The sequence below is a fragment of the Ceratosolen solmsi genome, unplaced genomic scaffold (assembly GCF_000503995.2).
Source record: "Ceratosolen solmsi marchali unplaced genomic scaffold, CerSol_1.0 scaffold45, whole genome shotgun sequence".
NCBI classification, from domain to species: domain Eukaryota; kingdom Metazoa; phylum Arthropoda; class Insecta; order Hymenoptera; family Agaonidae; genus Ceratosolen; species Ceratosolen solmsi.
The window spans coordinates 1405205-1426429 of NW_011948436.1; the positions used below are offsets into that span (position 1 = coordinate 1405205).

Genomic DNA, 21225 nt, shown 5'->3' on the forward strand with positions numbered 1-21225 from the left:
GTTGATCAACCGAATATCAATGCCATTGATAATTTCAAAATACCAAACTAATAATAGTCAAATAATGCTAAACAGTGCAAAGAAATGAATTATTTCAAAATTTTTGTCCAGTAAATTCTTGCTTACTGCGTAAAAAAGTTTTAATACAATATTTTTTTAGCATATTTGTTATAAGATAATAATTTGTTTACGATATTAATTAAATAGAATTTCATAATATTAAGTACATGAATTTAAAGAGGTTTTTAATATACAAGTGATAAATTATCAATGTAATATCTAAATGATATGTATATTATTGTAAAAGTTTATTCTTAATTAGCATTAGTATTTACTAGATTTTACATCAAAGCTCACTTACACTTAGGCTATTATCAAAAGCATATCAGCAAATCTGAAATATCATGGAGAAAACAAATCTGTCTGAATAAAAATACTAAACAATAATTCATATATATTATTGCACATCTTACTACATTAATATATGTGATTAGATTTTTATTGATCACTTCTATTTATTTATTATATATCTTGGCATATTATTTATATAATAAAAAGAATAGAAACAATCTAAAATAATATTTACTTTTATAAGTAATTAAATACAAGTGTAATAAATTTACATAATTCAATACTGTTGCTGAATATAAAGAATTTTTCTTTATACACCCAAAAATTAAATGAAATAACTTTAAGACCAAATACAATTTTATTATAATATATATATATTTACAATGTAACATACTTCATATATATGAATACCAGATATATATATATATATATATATATATATATACTTTCAGTTTGTATACATCATATTTAAAAAATTACAGTCTAATTTTCAAATATTTTCTTCCTTTTATTATTATTTATTATAGTTTATGTTTATCTAAAATACCTACACTGTATTTATAGTCTTATAGATTATTTTCATAGTTTCTATTTTATATATTTATTAATATTTGATTTAATTTACGTTTAAATATTTTATGCTTATTAATGTATAATTGAAACAATTTTTATTAACAACATATTAATAGAATGTTTATTTATAAAAAGAGCACTTTGTTATATGACAGTATGACCTTGATACCAAAATTTATGTAAAATATTTATGTGTATAATAATGAATTTTTATTTTTACAGTTACGCAAAGAAATATATTACGCTGTTACGCTCATACTTGTTACAATATTAATTAATTATTTTATAATAATTGACAATAACATGATATGTTCTAAATATTCCAAATAACATCCTTATTTTAATTAAATAAATAATAAAATATGGCGTACTAAATCACTTTCAAAATTTATTTAATATTCTTGTTCCTTATGAATTAAATATCAAAGCTATTTTAAGTCTTTAAATGCATGAGATGTTATTAAATAATTTAGAACAAAGTTATTCATTAAAAATATAATTCTTTAAAAATGAATGAAATTTAATTTGAATGAAAAATATAATGAATAATTATTTTTAAGTGTACGTTCAGAAATATAGGCTTATATAGAAATTTTGAAACTATTAAATAGTATAAAAATATTTATATTTCGATATTTATGTGATCAGACTTGGTATATATACGAATACGTAGAGAGGAGTATTATTGAAGCTGCATTATAAAATTTATTTGACAATATTTTGTACTTAGAAATACATTACCATATAATAATATGTTTAATAGGTTTAATAAAGAAAAAGTGCATACCGAACTCAACAAATACATTCTATAAATTTTGTTATTTTAATATTATTAGCAATGTGGCAATATTATTAGTTAATAATATTACAAGCCGCTTGATTTGTAGAAATTTAAGATAATGATATTAGATTAACATACAAATTTTTTCTTTCGATCATATACAGCTATGGCAGTGTGAAAAACAATTTAAAAATAAAATCATTTATAGAATTTTAAGATGGGTCTTATTATAAAACTTAAATTTAATTTTCATAAATATTTCTGGAATATCGATTACACATTAAATATCATCCATATGGATCTAAGCTTTTAGTAAATCAATTTGAATATCACGCTAAATGTAATCCATATATTAAACTTCACGTATTTTATTAAAATACATTAAAAAAATATATATTAAAGGTCACAGATTTTTCATGATAGTTTAAATTATAATTTTGAATTTTAAATTTATTGCAATCTAAGAGATAATTTCTATATTTATTTCTATGCACAAAAATATTTCTTTTATTCTAATTACACTCATGCGTACTTACACATTCGCACATAGTTACGCAAAATTTATTGTTACATTTTAGTTTACAATGGAATGAAAACTCAGTGGGTATAAATAAAATATTTTAAGATTTTGAAAACTAATATCGGAACATATTTTGTTATAAATTCACTATTACATAAAATTTAAGTATTTATTTAAATATAGTATAACGTTAATTAGTTCCTAGATAATATTAAAAATTTAATTAGTATCTTATTACTTTAAGAAACAATTTTGTTTAATTGGAAGTTATAATTTTTAAAAAATATACATACGACTTTTCGTGCAAAAAATTAATTTATATTACTGATAATTTGAAAAATATAAAAATATATTAAAAAATTATTTTTTATCGTTGTATATATAAACGTGAGTTCGGACGAATATATTAATTAATAAAATTATCGTTAATTTCTATTACTATCATTAATTATTATTATCAATTAATAAAAGAAGAAAATAATTATTCATAATATATATATATATATATATATATATATATATAATTATAAACAAAATTCTGTTACATGTATATATACTAAGCTGACTGGTAACAGAACACAACTATTTTCCTGGTTTTATATTAGAATATACATATACTTATTATATATTTATTTGATTATTTGATTATTTGCTTATTTGATTGAAAAAATGATTAAGTAAAGTAGAAAAACCACGAATTATTCTATTAAAATTTTTACGATATAATTTTTATTCGTTAATTGTTAACAATCATGAAAGGCAAATAAGAATAATAGCCTCAGAATTATAGATATATAAATTAAAAAACACATCTGTTTATTATAGTATTCGAAGAAAATGCGATTATATGGTGATTATTATTTTTGTAAAATTTGTATTGTTACTGGTGAAAGCAATTACTTGTCTTATGCATTGTAATGTAAATAGAATCTAAACGAGTAATACAGAACATAGAAGAATGAATCTAAATACGAACGCGCGCGATTGACATCCTGCTTCGTCATCGAATAATGTAACTTGAATTGAACTCAATTACTAAGGAGCGTAATTTCGGTAGTGAATTTTCTTGAATTGAAAATGAAGCAAACGAATCTTACAACATAGAATAGTATACGCATGGATGGAAAAATCGCAAAAAAAAAAAAACATTTGAACATCGAACGAGGCAACTCAAAGAGATCACTCTGAATAGGCAATTAGAATCAACGATTCTACCTGGTACTTACACATACACATGTTTTCTCATTAGTTTCAGTAAATTACTATAAGTATACTGCTTTTATACTTAAGCTTTTCTTTCATACTATATAATCATGTATTACCAAAAATTCTCAATTAGTTGCATTAAAGTAAATTATGACACATTTTATTAATATGTATACAATTCTAGAATATATATATATATATATATATATATATATATATATATATATATTTATTGTATAACTAGCCATTAAAAACTAAAATAAATATTCAAGTCAATTGTTTAAACGAGTACTTTTAAAGTGAAAAATTTTAATAATTTATAATTGGTATTTATATTTTAATATTTAATGAATAGTTTTACTCTTGTGACGGATACTAATATTCTATGAAATATTTAATATATTTTATTTAATACCTACGGCATATTTAATATGTACGACATTAAACTATATTACACATGAAACAATATTTCTAAATTCTAAAAATCTATATTTTTAAGAAATATTTTATTAAAATTTGTCTATAGTTTTTTGTATAATTCATATTATTAGAATTATTACATTTTCTTTTTAAAAAATTTTGTAAAAAAATTCTTAGAAATTAATTCTATAATACTTACTACATGAATATTAAATAACAAAACTATAAGAATTAAAAGTTTAAAGTATAAAATTAGCTTCAATTTTGTTTGGCATTTAAGAATGATAAGAATGTATATAATTATTTACCGTGACAAATACACTCGTTATTTTTATATTTTTGTATTATTTTTGTAATTCAAATTATTTAGATGTTGATAAAATCATCCTTTCTTTTTTAATATTTGATGTGCGCATGTAGAATTTATTATATATTTTAATCTCAAAATTTAGAAATGTCTTATAATTTCACGATTACATTTATTAAGTATATTATTATTAAGTTGAGACATACATTTAAGTAGTACAATTTGCAAAAACTTTTGTTATAGTATATAAAGTATTTTAAATAGTTTATTTTACTCATATTTATTGTATTTCTCATTATTGACATTATTATTATTGAACTAATAATTCATTATATATTTCGTCACGTTGTTATTAATACATAAGTAAATCTGTATTTTCATTGTAAATCTTGATTTGTGTAAATAAACATTTGTAAATAAAGCAGATATATGTATTATATTAAATGTATACTTAATTAACAATAATTTTTTAACAGTTATAATGTATTGATAAAAGTGTATAACCACGTGAATTGACGAGGGTATATTATAGAATGTATTATATTTAATTCGATTTGCACTGACATTTATTTCTGTATATAAAGTCTATCGATTACATTTATTGTCATATATTTGATATATTATATAATATTTTCGACTTATTCAACTGAAATTTGTTTATTTATGTTTACGCTTTAGATTTAACGTTAAAACTAACTTACACGCTTACGTTATTATTATTAACATTTCATGATGTAATACTTTTAAACTTATGTTTATGTTCATATAAATGTATAAATATTATTGTTGTAAAACATTGAACATAACCATTATAATAAATATTGTAACTTTTAAACCCAATAAAACTGCATTTATACGTTTTTATTATTCAATATCAATTTTATTATTTTTATTATTATTATGCGATATTGTTTCAAATTATTCCCTCATGTTCAAATTTTCTTTCATGATGAAGTTTTCAAAAAACATTATGATTTCAAATAAAAGATTAATTTAATATTTATATTCCTATTTTATATCAGATTTTACTTTTGAATCTCATTATATTACCTTTTTCTATATATTAATTAGCTTTTCAGTAAAAACTTTCATATTTTTTAAAATTTCTTATACCTGTCCTTAATATTAGTAATTTATATATATATATACGTGTGTGTGTGTGTGTGTGTGTGTGTGTGTGTGTGTGTATTTTGAAATTTATGTTCTGATCATCGTACTCATTAAATTTTCTTTCTTCTTAAATTTCTTCGTTACATTCTTTTTCTTTCCAAGTTTTTAAATCTATTTTTTTCAGTTTCATCTTTTAGCACCAATTTTCATTTTTACTCTGTTTCTCTCTTAACTTTTCATCTAAACTCTTTCTCGTTTTTCTATGTACCGATTTTTAGTAAAGCCTTTTCTCAATAAACATATGTCTATACTCACATGTTTTATTATATGTTAATCTCAGATTATATTTCCATACGAAATAAATTTAGTTCAATATTAAATGAAAAAATACTTTTAAAATTTTTCAATTTATATTATTTGGAATTTGAATACAATATAAATATTCTATTGTTTTGTATTACCTGTTTTATTTGTGTTTATTTATCTCAAAATTAAAAGGTATTATACTGCCTAGAAAAAGCAATTTAATATAATTTTTACTAATTTTTTATAAAATTTTTCAGTGTATTTAATATTTTTTTAATATATCTTAATATTTTTATATGTGATATTCCAATTGGTAATTCTTATATTACTATCTTTGCGCTTCGAAATTGTTTTATATTGATTTTACATATCTAATCGTATAGATAAATTTTATTATTTTTAATCATTTATCTATTTCCATTTTCTCTAGTTTGATATCTATTTTTTCTTTGCTTGTTTATTATACTATATTATTTAATCAATATCTTTATGCATTTTTCAAATATAATTGATTGGTTTTTTATTCTGTAAAAGTTTTTATATAATATACCATATTCATAACTCTCATGAACGTTTTAAAAGATTTTGTTATGCTTATTCTACTTTGTATACATTGGATTTATAACTATAATTTTGTGCAGCAAATATATTATTACAGTTTATTAAGAAAATCTTTTTTATCAAATTGATTAATTGTTATTTAGAACATTGTAATTATACATTTATGATATTTATTTCTATTTATAAATGTAATTTTAATCAAAGCCTACTGTCTTTATTTCATATTTTTATAATTATTTTTATTATAATACTTAATTAGATATCACAACAGTATTTTTCACATTTTTCAATATTTCAATGACAATAAGACTTAAATTTATAATAAATGAAAATTCAATAAATTCATAAATTACTGAATTATGCACATATACACTTGTAACTATCTATATTTTAAATATAATTCAAATTTATAATGAACTAGAGAAATTGTTAAATTTCAATTATTAAATGTTTAATTGAGAAACGTGATATACATTATTATGCATGAATGTAAGAATTAAAAATTTTTTAATATATATTTGTATATTGTTATAATAATAAGAATTAAAATACATTAATTTTCTAATTATATCTATAATTACGAAATCTACTCAAAATAATATATCTTAATATTGTTTCTAAAAAACTTATTTACCGTAAACTCTTTTTTAAATTAAACATATATAAAAGAAAGAAATGAATGAAAATGAATGTGAAAGGAATGGAATCATTTCATTAAGTTTAAGTCCTACATAATGAAAACAAATAGTAATAAATTTTTCAAATAGATATTTCTCATTAAGAATTTAAAATAAATAACATTTATATTTAAATAATTTATTTTAGTAACTACATAACATATTTGTCAATAATGTTATTTACCGAATCTGAATAAATATATTTTTATCAATTTTTAAAAAAATACAATTTTAAATATTTATATGTATATTTAATTATTTATATTTATAGTTTATCGTACCTCATACGATTAATAAGGCATTCTTCGTTTAAATTACATTAATTAATATTGAAATTCTTAATAAAGTAATATTTTATATTTTATATAAAACATAATTCATATTATGTCATTTAGGTTTAAAATTTGACATTATTTAACATTTTTTAACTATTTGGTAGTTAATTAAAATAATATTGTAAAAATATCTTTTTAATCCAATTGAAAATTATGGTATATATCGCTGTTAATATAGTTAATTATGATGATTACGTAATAACTGTTTTAATGAATAAAAGTCTTTTATTTTATAACTTCATAACGTTAAGAGATTTAAACATAATTTTTAATGGTTTAAGTAATTTAAAATTTAGTGAATTTTATTCGATCATACTTTATATAATTTCTATTTAATATATAATCATTTTTCAAATCAAATTTCATAGACAATGTATTTGAAACATTTAATTTTAATAAGTATAAATAATATTTGTATATTCGCAGTAGTGTAGAGTATTTTTTATTTATATATTTTTCAACTAAATTTCATTTTCACAAATTCTTTGAAAAAGAAGAGACAAAAGTTTCAATATCTTTTCTAACGAAATAAAGAATGAAATTGATAAGAGTATGGATAAAAAGTATGATCTCTATACACTGATAAAGTTGACTTTTTTTGTCAAATGTAGTAAAGCAGCCATTCGCAAGTATTTATCGACAATCGACTGTACAGATAAGTTTATCAGATTTTGCAAGAAAATAGAATATTCTATAAGATAGAATTTATTTATTGTCCTGTAATTTTCGTACCATAAGGTGGGAATAATATAGTATCAAAAAATATATTGAGCGGCTAGTAAAATTGATTAAATCCTTGTTGTATAATAATTTTGGTTTATTACAATAACAATGATTTTCAAGACAAATTAATATTCTTAACTAATATGATAATGTTTATCATAGCAATGACGTACTTTCCACTTATATTATTGACTAAACTAATATTCTATATAATAAGAAGTACGTATTTAAATTTTATAACTGTTAACTACAAAAACAAAATTATTATTTTATTTATTACAATATTTTAAATTTATATTATCATATTGAGAATATCTTGTCGAAATTATAACTCAAATTCTTATGTTCATTTTCTGTTTAACGTTATATTTTATGGTGGGTAAATTATTTTTCATATTTTACGTTATATTCTGGTTTCGTTCTTTGTTTTAATATATCTCAGACTATCTTCTACTCGCTAGTTTTCTTATTGAATTCGACAATTATGTTTTATATATTATATTCGGAATAATTACTTTAGTTTCATCCTGCCACATTATTGCCCTTATCTTAAAATTTTATTGAATAATGAGCAGAAATACCTTAGTATTATGAAAATTATAATAATTTTTCTTATCTTTATTTTTCTTAAATGCAAAAATTACTTAGTTGAAACTATATTATAAAAGGTCAGCAATGCTCTTTATAATTTATTAAGTTCTAACGTGTTAAAATACTTTTAAATTATGAAAGTCATAAATTTAAAATGTTAATTGCGATAGATTGACTAATTAAACTGTCAATAATAATTTTATTTTTATAATTTCAATTTAAAATCTACTATTAATAACATGAAAAAATGTATGAATTAGTTTTTTTATTTACCACATATACAATGACATTATTGTTTAAGGCATTTATTTGAAATTGTTTTTAAACCGTTTTATCGTGTTAAATAAAACAATTATGCTATTCATGTCACAAACATTAATTTTTCTAGTTAGATTTTTCATATAATATTTAAAGATTCGGATAATTATTTTATACGTTATTTATATTAAAAAATTCATAATATTAAATATTATTTTTTAATTTTAATTCCTACAGCAAGACTATATTTATAGTTATCTATACATAATGTGAAATATTACTAATAAACTTTGATATAATAAAATGAAATTTTACCTACAAAAACACAATAAATATTTTTTAGTTACAATAATTTCTAAAAACTAAATAATAAAATGAATTTAATTAGGAAAGATAGATTAATTTTATATTTGCAAAATATATTTTATGATAATAATAGTCTTATATGCATATTTCTTAAATAAGTGTAATCAATTTAACATATAATGATCAATATATTAAATATCTGCTTAAGGTACTTGTATTTATTTAAATTAATAACATTATATGCGATGAAAATTTGTAAGTGTTACATTAAAAAAAAAAAAAAAATTTTAATAATTTCAAAAAACTTTGATTTATAAAGTTTCTTTTTAACATTTACAAAATATTGATAATTATGAGTTTTAAAATCATAATTGAAGATTTCTGATAAAATATATAATTAAGTGAAAGATTAAATTATGTATTTTAATTATTAATAATTATTATTAATTATTTATTATATTAATTATTATATTATTTTATTAATTATTAATTATTGTATTAATTAATTATTAATTAATTAATTATAATAATTATTAAATTATGTTACAAGAATAGTAAAAATGTTGATATTTTAATATTTTTTAATTTATATTTGTAAATCAAGATTCGTAATAGACCATTATTGGAATTTATGATTTAAAAAACAATAATGAATGAAAAAAATATTCTAATAGGAAATAAAAATCCTACCTTAGTTTTTCCAGAACCAGTCGGCCCCACAAGCATTAAGCCATGACGAACAATTGTGGTTTCATATAACTGGATGACTTTATGTATAAAATCTGTAAATATCAAAATATGATCAATAAAAAAGCTCTCGATGGTTTCGTAGAAAATGCGAAGGGATATAAACGTTGAGTAAATGTGCTTAATAAGTAAAAATTAGGAAGAATTTAGTCAGATGTCGGTGTTGAGTGTATGAAATAATCGAGAAATACATGTGACTCAATCCGTCATATCATTTCAGATAATACGATGGAAAAAAAAATTACGACTTGATAAAAGTCAATAAGAATCCACAATAAGAAGACAAAAATTTGAACTTTAGATGGTGAATTGCTTCAGTACTATTCAGACTAAACATGCGTTCACGCAAAGAGCATCAATCTACTTGGACATCGATCTGCATTTTCAATAAATACTTTTACCTTCGTTCTTTTGATTCTATTTTCGTGAATAGACAGATCGAGTAAAGTATTGTAAAAAATGTTCGTGTTTAGCATAATTTTTAGACATTGAATTTTTAAGGATTTTCTTAATAATAAATTTGTTATTTATTTTGAAGACACTTTTTATATTCAATTTGAAGCAAATTTTAATCGTGCAGTTATTTTTATTTACTTCTTAGAAATTAAATTATTTAATAAAGATTTATTCAAAACATTTAATTTTCATCAAAAATTTAATTTTTCTTTTTCATTATATTCGATCTTTTAAATTACTTTTAATTTTATTTTTATTATTATTTTACTATTTTAATATTATTCAACAATCGTAAGTACTATTAATAAAGAATCTATTTATCATTTATTAAAAATGATTATATACAAGTCCACAATTGAATTTTTTTATAGACTACATTAAATTTTTCATATAATCATATAATTTAGTCAAGAAAATCATAATCTTTAGTAATGTAAAATTAAATTATGTATCGCATTAATCAATAACTTCATTATATTTTATAAATATATTATTAATTATATCGTTTTTGATTTAATATTTTTATACATAAATATAATTTCATAAAAAAATAATAATTTATTATTCGATTTTATGAACTTTGATAATTAGGGGAATAATTTTAAAATATGAAATATTTGATTAGAAATAAATCTAGATGATATCTATAAATTTTTAAATTCAAATAATTTTTAATTGAATAATTTACAAAATGTTAAAATTGTCAAACATACGTTTTATATTAAAATAAAGTTTTTAAGAAAAAATTTTTTAACTATTATTGATTAAATACTTTTATTTATTTTTCGAAAATTTAATAAATAATAATTTCTAAATGCTTTTAAATACGATCGAAATATGGAAATAAATTTATGAAAATGTTCTTTTTCTGTAGCAAATGTTTTTCAACATTTAAGAAATTATGTTGATTTTTAAGAAAATATTGCGGCTTCTGAGAATAGATTTACATACGATGAAATTTGAATAATTTCCAATACAGACATTTTATATACGTCGCAAGTTTTTATAAAATAAAATATTACAACTATTTATTATAATTTATCTAATTGCGTCTTCTGTTATTACTAAACTGAATATATTATCTAAAATATGTAAGACCATGAAGATATTTATGTACCGTAATAAGTTTCTTATATAAAAATAGGTTTCCAATATAAAAACATTATTTAAATTTAATTTATGGCAAATTGAACGGAACTGCGTATTAAATTGAAATAAAAATAAATATATTTTTGAAACATTACTCAACTTGTATTAATATTCAATTATAAACTATATAATTTACAATTAGAGAAAATATTAGTAATAATGAATTGTAAAATAATCATTACCTTGTACAGCGCTTAGTTGCATTTCCTTTATCGTCTCTTTGATTGCTGCGATGAATATATCGTAATCAATAGTTTTTTCCACTATTTTTGGAAATAAATCGGAAACAATTCCTAAAAATATATACTTATAAATAAATTTTTTTCTTCATATGCTTAGTTAAAGTGATTGATAAATTTCACGTTGACATAAATAAACAAATGCAAATATGTATTGTATTGTTCATAAAGCGACAATTTTTTCATATTTATTATAATTAAGATAATAACAAACCGTTAAATAATTTCAAGTCATCGTTTAAAAATTTGGGTACATTGACGTCCCTCAATGCTCGTAAACAAATTTGAGGCTCTTCCATATCCTTTTGTTCGCGTTTTAATATTCCAGCAACAGCTATTACTGTCTTTACCGATCTCATTCCGAAATCGTAGTGATCCTTTAGTACAAAAAATATCAAATTATTAATTCGGTCTATTAAAATAGTAATAAACACAGAATCTTAATTGAGAAACTGTACCTGTGAACTGAGTTGTTCCGAACTTAATTTAAATGTTGCAGTAATTTTTGTCGCAAGGACCTTAGCATCGCTAAAGCCACACGAAAATAATGAAATTTCTGCTATTAAGGTATAGTTAGGTACCATCATCGCAACAGGCCGGAAGAGAGTTTTTAAATTATCTGGCAGTTCCGTTCGTCCTGCGTAACCTGGGTTCATGGTTATAAAAACAGCGCAAGAAAATCTCAAGCGAAGTTCAACCCCCTCGAAGATAAACCTTATCAAAATTTAAATGGTAACAAAACTTAATAATACTGATATGTAAATTTATTCTAATATTGAAATAATTTGGAAATTCTTATATTGTTCTGTCTACTTAAAAACAAATTTTTACAACAAAATACAAGTTCGCTTACTTTTCCGTTTGCATTTGTTGAGCTTTTTGAATGGTCATGATTTGCTGTGCTATAACAGATAGAACTTCAATGTCGATACGATTGAATTCGTCGAAACATGCCCAAGCACCGGAACTATAAAATAATGATTTGGCACATCGAGTTGCTTCCCATAAAATATAGACGATAGCATGATAAGAAAAGCATAAAAAAAGAAAAACCATTATACCTAGCAAGTCCTTTGAAGAATTTTCCCATCGATATAAAATCAAGCTGATCGGAGCAGTTAAACACAACGCACTGAATCGCGAAAGCTTTCGCAAGATCCTTGGTTGTTTCGGTTTTTCCAGTGCCTGCGGGTCCAGCTGGAGCACCGCCGAATTTCAAATGCAAAGCTCCCGTCAGCGTTAAGTAACATCGATCGGTAAGCGGTGTGATTACGAGCCGTCCATTGTTGCCAAGATATTCATACCTCGGATTAGGAAGAGATTTTTAATCGATTAAAAAAAAAAAAAAACCTAATAATAATAATAATAATGAAAAGAGAAAAAAAAGAAGATCTTATCAGTTTTAAATGTGATATGGCTCGAGGGTATGAGATTGTTAATTTTTATTTTTTAGTATACTAACCCATATTGAAATTCAGCATTAACCGCGCGTACTTTGAGATCCGAGTCGTTGACCCAGTAGTAACGTAATTGTGAAATCCAATCAAAATCATTGACGTTAGAAACTCTCTCTTCAATCAGTTTTAGAAGGACATCACGAGCGTGGACTTCGATCGTTATTATGGCCTCAAGCATTAATCTCTGGATTTCCGTTTGCTGGCCGCGAACTAAACTTCGAAGATCATCCAGCTTGTACGTAAAGCTGGCTCGTAAGCAATTATTGAATTTCCCGACAATTTCATAAAAATAAATTCATATGGTTCATACTTGTGATATCATGATTTTTGCATAATTCGATAAGCCATTTGTTGTGATGGAGTTTTCTACGTGAGCGGTCCATGATGTCTGTCCGACGCAAAGTGAAACCTGTCCGGGCCACATATAAATCCATTCTTTTCTCGACAATATTTCGATTTTATCTATGGCTTGGCTTATCTCGAAACGAATAGTTGATTTCATTGAGCTCTCAACTGTATTCAACCAATATTCCACGCTGCCCGATGGCTTCACAGACGGATTAAGAATAACTTCCTCGTCCTCCGCGGAATACATGCGCGTTATTGTCAAATCATCTTCGAAACGCAGTTCCTTCATATTCTCAAAGCACTTCTTTAAGTACGGCTGTACCGCCTGTACATTTTTCGTTTGGGCGAGTATCTCAAGCAGCTCGTCATCGCTGAGAAAGAAGAAACGTGGGAAGAGTATTCTTCGACTCTCAAGATAATCAGACAGCCCCTTTAGTACCATTTCCAAGAGATTTATGCACTCGCGCAAGGTCTCCAAGAGCATTCTATCCGGACATACTTTGATAATCTACAATTCATTAAAAATAATGTGGCAAATTAATTGGCGATTGAGCCTAAAATGAGCGTTTTACGAAACGAACGATAGATAATTCACCAATGGATTGTCGTATGCTGATTTCATAACTCGACGCCAATTGCGATCCAATGTATTGTATTTTTTTGATTCTACCGGTAATTGGACACTGATATCTTCGGAAGAAAATATTGGTTCTAAGTATATCCATAATCTATTTTTAATACAATTTATATATGTAATGGATATTAATGAACGGCACGGCTATGTTAAGCTTAACACATATCAATATGCGAAACTGCTTACTTTTGTACTTCCATCCATAATATAATGACCTCTTGAGAAAGCTTTAATTTGAAATACCAATCGTCGATATCATCTTTGAATACATCTTTGAATGGACTGAAACTAATCTGTTGCATAACAATTATATTATCATCTAAAAGTAATTGCACTTCATCCGTTATTTTCATTATATATGTTCCTGGAAAATTTAAATATTCCCACGTGAAATAAAATATTTTTTTATTAATTTAATTATTTAATATCTTTAATTTTTTTTATTTATTTTTGATTTATGTACTAACCAGTATTCTTGTATTCTATAATTTCCATTTGAAGAGGTTCCCATTCCGTTTTCATTTTTTCTAAAGCTTTTTCAATTGCATACTCTTTTCCAGCAGTTTCAGCCGTCTCTTTAATTATTTCTTGATATTCCATAACATTGTAGGACAGTAAATTTTGAAATGTCAAATTGGGACTGAAGGTGATGGTGATTCCTGTTTTCTCACTGATACTATCTATATGCCGAGCTTTCATACCAGGATTTCGAAAAGATTGTAAAACACTTATATACGGCTTGAACTGTTCTATTTGATTTTTTAAATCTTCAGCCAATTTAATAATATCTAATATTTAATGTAAATGACAATTAAAAAAAAATCATTGAATACTGTAATATAGATTAATATAAGTCGTACTTTTATAAAAGATAATTTTTTTTTTTTTTTTTTTTTTTTGTTTAATTAATGAATTAAGATACATCAATATACAGCTTATTCGATATATTCGAGAAAGACGATAATTATGAGCTCATAAAAAGAATTGTCTGAAAAGTTAAAAAAAAAAAAAAAAAAAAAAAAAAAAAAAAAAAGAAAAAACAAAACTTATTCATCAACGAGGGGATCATCTGAAAGAAATCAATTAGTTTAAAATGTCAAAGACAATTTAATACTGAATTGTCAGTGGAAACTATCAAAATCCGGCTCCGAACTACCAAATGGATTAGAAAGTAATGCATGCTCATAATCTAAGAGTATTGATCATTCTCTTTCTCTTTCTCTTTGTTTACATACATGCTCACATGCTCAATGTATCGATTAAAAAAAAAAGAGAAAAAAAAAATATATATATATATAATTAATTTAAACATAACTATCATAATAAAGGATTATTTTCTATTCTACTGAAGTATCAATGGCAACACGACCGTGAATTCTAAAATTTTTTTAATACATCTATTTTAATACAGCGATTCATAGAATCTATTTACTATACCAGGTTGATCATGCAATGATTTTATACATCGTCCCAACATTTTGTACATATCGTTAACAACTATATCTATATTGGCCGCATTGATGGTTACTAAAGGATTTTCCATCCAAATATGATACCAGTTTAACCAATCTAAAATCAAAATATACTAAAAATAAAAATAAATTTTAATATATAGTTGAAAATATTATTAGATTATAATTAACCAGAAGCTGTTAACCAAAAATTCTTGTAAGGCTCAAAATCCTTTATTAATGACGTAAGTTTATTGAAACGTACAGTAGGGAGAGCGAATAATTTTTGACGTGAATTTAATAAAATACTGAATTCGTGTAAATCTTTCATTATCTTCCAGGTCAGATGAATTTCAGTAGTTATTTCATTGATTTTGGTAATATCATTTTGCATGGCAATAGTTGTTACATTTCCAACTATAGAATCGATATTCTGATTTGTATTCGCTATATCTTCTAATTGTGCTTTATAAAATTTCGTTTTTTCTAACTCTATCATACTTATGTTCAGTCGATCAATCTACGTATTATGGAAAAAGAATGCAAGTAATTTATATAAATGTAAGGGAAATTAAAAACTGTATAGATAATTTACTTGGATTTTAATTCGCAATGGAAAATGCATGGCTTCGTATCGAGATTGGAAATCGTTGTCTGATAAATTCCATAAGAAATGATCAATCATGTCGTAATCGATTCTTAATTTTTGAAAATTTTCAAAATGTATGGACACGGCCATTGGTATGCCTTCTATCCAATCGCGTAATTCAAATATTTGTTCTATACTAGTTGGCTCCACGTTAAGTTTTCGGAAGATAAATTTATAATCATCGAGCATTTCATTAATTTGTAAATTGAGACGTTTGGTATGCATTTGGAACAATTGATTTATAATTTCTTGATATTTCTTCATTAGAAATTTTTTTAAATTTTCGATATTCACAAAAAATGCACCAATACATATGCTATATGGTATTTCATTATTTAACTTTGCTATAGAAGAATAATGCATCATTATCTCTTCTTTTAACGATACTATTGTATATTCGTCATTTTCAAACTTCCTATTTGTTTATAAATATTGTTATATTAATTCACTAGTTAAAAACGAGCTTCTTCACAGACTATTTATGATTCCCGACAATAGTAACAGAAAAATACAGAGGTATTTTAATACAAAACAATTTAATAATCTTAATTAATAAAAGTAAAAATGTAAAATTAACTGATTAATAAAACAAGAAACAGTTGTTATAAGTGTATCTAATAATTAGATTTTTAGTTGGAGAGCAAATTCATCCAATTAATTGTCAGAAGATCTTTAATTTTATGATCATTAAGAATTTCCATTGAATTTAATAATACGCATATATCTATGTAATATTTGCCTATTTGCTAAGTATTATTTGCCTTGAGTTTATGATAATCCAGTATTTTATCCTCAAAATAATGAGAAAGACTATGTATGCTTGATAAAGTATTAATATTTACATTTCTCAAAATATTTGCATTCCAAATTTATGGCAGGAGTTATTGAAAGAAAAAATAATACTAATAAAAAAAAAAAAAAAAAACTAAAAAAAAATACATTCCAAATATGAAAATATTTATTGTATTATTAAGTTATTTAATTAGTATTAAATCTAAGAATATATGTCTTACTTTACGTATTGATCGATATCAAGGTTATATAGACTTAGGTAGTTTTCGAATTTTTTAAGGTAAGCAAACAGAGAAATTGTAGATTTCTTATAAGCTGCTTTTATTCGCTTGCGCACTTCAAATATTAAGTCTCCTTCCAACTGTATGTGATTCATATACAATCCTTTCGAAAACTTTAAATTTTCCAAAATCATCGGATGAATTCGACTTATTTGTTGACATAATTTTATTGATTTAAAGTATAAGGAATCCAATTTCTCCTGATTCATTAAAATATACGAATTTAGTATAGAGCCAAGGCTTTTCCAGTTTACATAGTGTTTTAGATAGATGGGAAATGTTTTTGAAAAACCTCGTATAATTTTGGATTCGTAGAGAAGAAAGGACCTTTCACATTCATATCAATTTCTATTTGAAAAATTGGAGAATTTGTTGATTTGAACGGCATGCTTCGTAAATCTGAATCCCAAGTAAAGTCTGGTTTGATATTGGCAAAACATAAAGTTGGAGTTTCGAAGAATGAAAGAAATAATGATGATGAATTTATCACTATATCTCTTAATGTAGTCTATGTTGTATGGGAAGTAAAAATATTAATATTTGTTTTAAAAAATAGTTTTATAATGGAATTTTGATGAAAAATTACACAAACTTTATTCAATTTTGAGCGATAAGAAAATTATTATACGCATTAACATACGAATATTTTTATTAACCTGCATATATTGCTTAATAAGTTCCATTAGTCTCTTCAATTTCATAACTTCATAAATTTCATAATTTTTTTGTTTTAAATCGAACCATCCTTTCCCAATGTCTCTTAAATTCATTTTAATAGTCTGTGAAATATTATTTAACCATTGAACCTTTAAATAATTTATAAATGTGTGTATCTCATGTAGTTGTTGAACTTCAAATTCTTGGATAGTCACTGTCTTCCCATATTTGAATGTAAAAAGCGATTTTAGAGAAACTTTATTGCATTCCTGAACGACGGCTTTTATTGTTTCATAAATTTGTGGTTGGACATATAAAATATGCCATTTGATTAATTCTCTAATATCCTAAAAATATCGATGATTTTTAAAGAAATTCATAAATACTACGTTAAATTGTCGTGTGACGAGTCGGAAGTCGGATAAAAGTGAAAACATTAGAAATTATTAATTATTAATAATTATTAGAAAATAATATTAAGTAATTATATATGTATGTCATTATATATTAGCGTTTAAGTTAATTTGTCGTTTAATTAGTTTAATTATTAATTTATCATAATAAATTATCATAATAATGACATTGAGTTAAAGTTTTTAATATTTATGAATATTAATATTGATAGATGAACATTTACGATTTAATATGAGGAACGGGAAGAAAAATGTACTTTAAACGACCCTTTTATTCATGAAATTCGTTAAAAAATTTTAAGTATCTATTAAAAGTAATTTATCCATACTTTGATCTCTATCTACATTTCAGTATATAATATAATTAAATAACATTATCGTTACACTTGACAATTTATTTTTACAATATTATAATATCCCATTGTGTCCTATACGGTAAAATAATCCGTAAAAGAAAAGTAAGATATCTCAATGGTGCAATAATCGTGAAAAAAGATGGTATCGAACATTGAACAAGAATGTTTTATAACCTGAAAATTCTTCGTCTTCGAAATTGGAATTTTACGCACAGAATCCGACGACGCGATATTATCAGAGAAGAAATCAGATACGGTGTGATGGTTAAAAAGTAGATGTCGCATTCCAGATCTGACATCACCCGGTGATAATTGCGCTCAATTTCTCGCATTACCTGAAACAGACTTGCTCATAGCCGTTTCTTACTTTAGCGTCGAGCACGAGCTGCGCGTGCTATAACTTTTATCAATTCTGCCTTTCGAATACTAACCGATGAGATCTGATTAACCGAGTAGTTGTGATGATTTCTTGTGCCCACTGTTAGACGTATAATCGTCTCCCTCTCGCTATCACTTAAGCCGTCCATTCCTTCGGTCGGTATGCAGTCGAGATATAAATTGTACCTGCAATGCTCCTATTGCTATTACTAGCGAAAATTTTTTGTGACGCATAATCAAACTGCGGGAAGGGCTTGGCCATATTACGAATTATTTTTTTTACTTTGAATTTAATTACTTTGAGAGCATTTGAATGTGACTCTCTTAATTTCATGATTTCTAAGTTATTTTGGTAATAATGTATTTTGCTCAGAATACAAAGATTTTAAATGGCTTGTAATCGAGCGACTTATTTACATTTTAATTAGTAGATTTAAGTTGAAAAATAATATTGAACGCGTTTCTTTCCGACTCTCTCTCTCTCTCTCTCTCTCTCTCTCTCTCTCAAGCGCGCGCGCGCTCTCTCACTCATTCTGTTTTTTCAGACGTTATTTAACTTTTCAAGACGAATGATACGAGGCATTTATGTCTAGCTTAATTTGTTTTGATTCGTCCATTAAAGTGAACAAATTTCACAGATAAATTCACGAATTTTTTTTTTTTTTTTTCATGTATTTTCAGTCTTAAATTAAAATAAAAAAATAAAACTCTATATTAATCATTACATAATGAATATTCAAAAACCGATTATTCATGAAAAATCGTGAATAACTCCACAAAATTGAACTAATCATTTGACTACTTTTATTTTTAAAAAACTTAGCTTTATAAAAGAATTTCCTTTATTGTTAACAGTTAATAATACTTTTAATTTTAAGTGGATTTATTCAAAATACAGATTCGAAGTAAAAATAATGAATTTTTAATTTCGAAATAAATGTAAGAAAAAGGCCATATTTAATATAAAGTTGAGAAAAAGTTTGTATATTAATTTAAACAAAAAATACATTTAATCGTTTGAAATAAAATATATATTGTTCAATTTTAAATCCATTGCATGAAAATTAATAAAAATTAATTTATTATATATCGGAATTTCATAACTTAATAAAATATCTCTTTATGTATGTTTTAACAGTTAATATAAATATTAATAATATTGATGGAATATTATAAATAATGAAATTATTGAATAACCTAAATTTGCCTTCTTTTAAAACTACTAGAATATATGAAAATGCCGTAAAGAGCCTTCGTTACACTTTTAAAAGTGCTTTTATCTACTTTTTACATAATGTAGTTTAAGTATTAAAGTCAAGTGTTTTAATTACGTGTTATATATTATAAAATACGTATTCTGTTTTCAATGAAATTGTTAATCCGTTCGTAAAAAAAAACAAGCAAATATATTTATAAACTTATATAATATTTAAAAAAAACAATCGTATAATCAACTTCAAAGCTTTATAATAAAGTTAAAATTCTAATAAAATTTCATACAAATGCTTTTTCTTTTAAGAAGTTATATTACAATTGCTCTCTTTTTATTGCTCTTTTTATTGTATTCAAGTTTATATTTATGTTCATTATGCTTGTTGGCACTAACTAGCAGCGCACTTTTTGAGAATAAAAGTATATCCTTTAATGAGAAAAACAATTAACATTTTGCAGCTTTCTCTCTCCATCTCTCTCTCTCTCTCTCTCTCTCTCGCTCTCTCTCTCTCTCTCTCTCTCTCTGTCGCTCTCGTTCTCTCTTTCTCTCCCTCTATCTCTTCCTCTTGCACGATAGTGATACGAGCTCGTGAAAAATCCCCCCCCCCCTCCGTCAAGATGATATAATCATACCTAGGCAAATTACGCATGATGATTACCTCATTTTGGCCTCTGATCTCCGTCTCTCCAGCACGGCGTTCGCCACCCTATCGGCGAAGACTCGTGGATCTTCGGCTTGGAAGTACACGTATATGCGTGGTAACTGAAAGAAGCAGCGCTCGTTCTCGAGGGTGAAGATATGCCAGAGTTTCCTGCCCTCGTCGTAATCGACGACCGCGACTGGCTGACACTTGGGAAACTGGAGGAAAATTGTCGCCGGTAGGGGATGCTGCTTACCATCGATCAGACCCAGATTCATCCACTCTTGTGGGGTTCTGCAGGGTACGACTAGTGTTGTTTTTTATCCAGATCGAAATAACC

The 21225-nt window shown here is 24.2% G+C and overlaps 1 protein-coding gene across 1 annotated transcript in view; it reads right to left on the reverse strand.

Moving 5' to 3' along the window:
• Positions 1-21225, reverse strand: part of LOC105365143 (dynein heavy chain 1, axonemal) — a 124357-nt gene that overhangs the window by 76306 nt on the left and 26826 nt on the right. The window contains 19 exon segments of the mRNA XM_011503238.1: positions 9716-9807; positions 11560-11670; positions 11831-11993; positions 12075-12330; positions 12470-12583; positions 12678-12920; positions 13079-13305; positions 13384-13929; positions 14017-14149; positions 14242-14419; positions 14523-14843; positions 15493-15624; positions 15699-16026; positions 16102-16570; positions 17169-17428; positions 17521-17736; positions 17885-18232; positions 19086-19218; positions 20904-21179. Of these exon segments, the coding sequence (XP_011501540.1) occupies positions 9716-9807; positions 11560-11670; positions 11831-11993; positions 12075-12330; positions 12470-12583; positions 12678-12920; positions 13079-13305; positions 13384-13929; positions 14017-14149; positions 14242-14419; positions 14523-14843; positions 15493-15624; positions 15699-16026; positions 16102-16570; positions 17169-17428; positions 17521-17736; positions 17885-18232; positions 19086-19218; positions 20904-21179 (4546 nt within the window).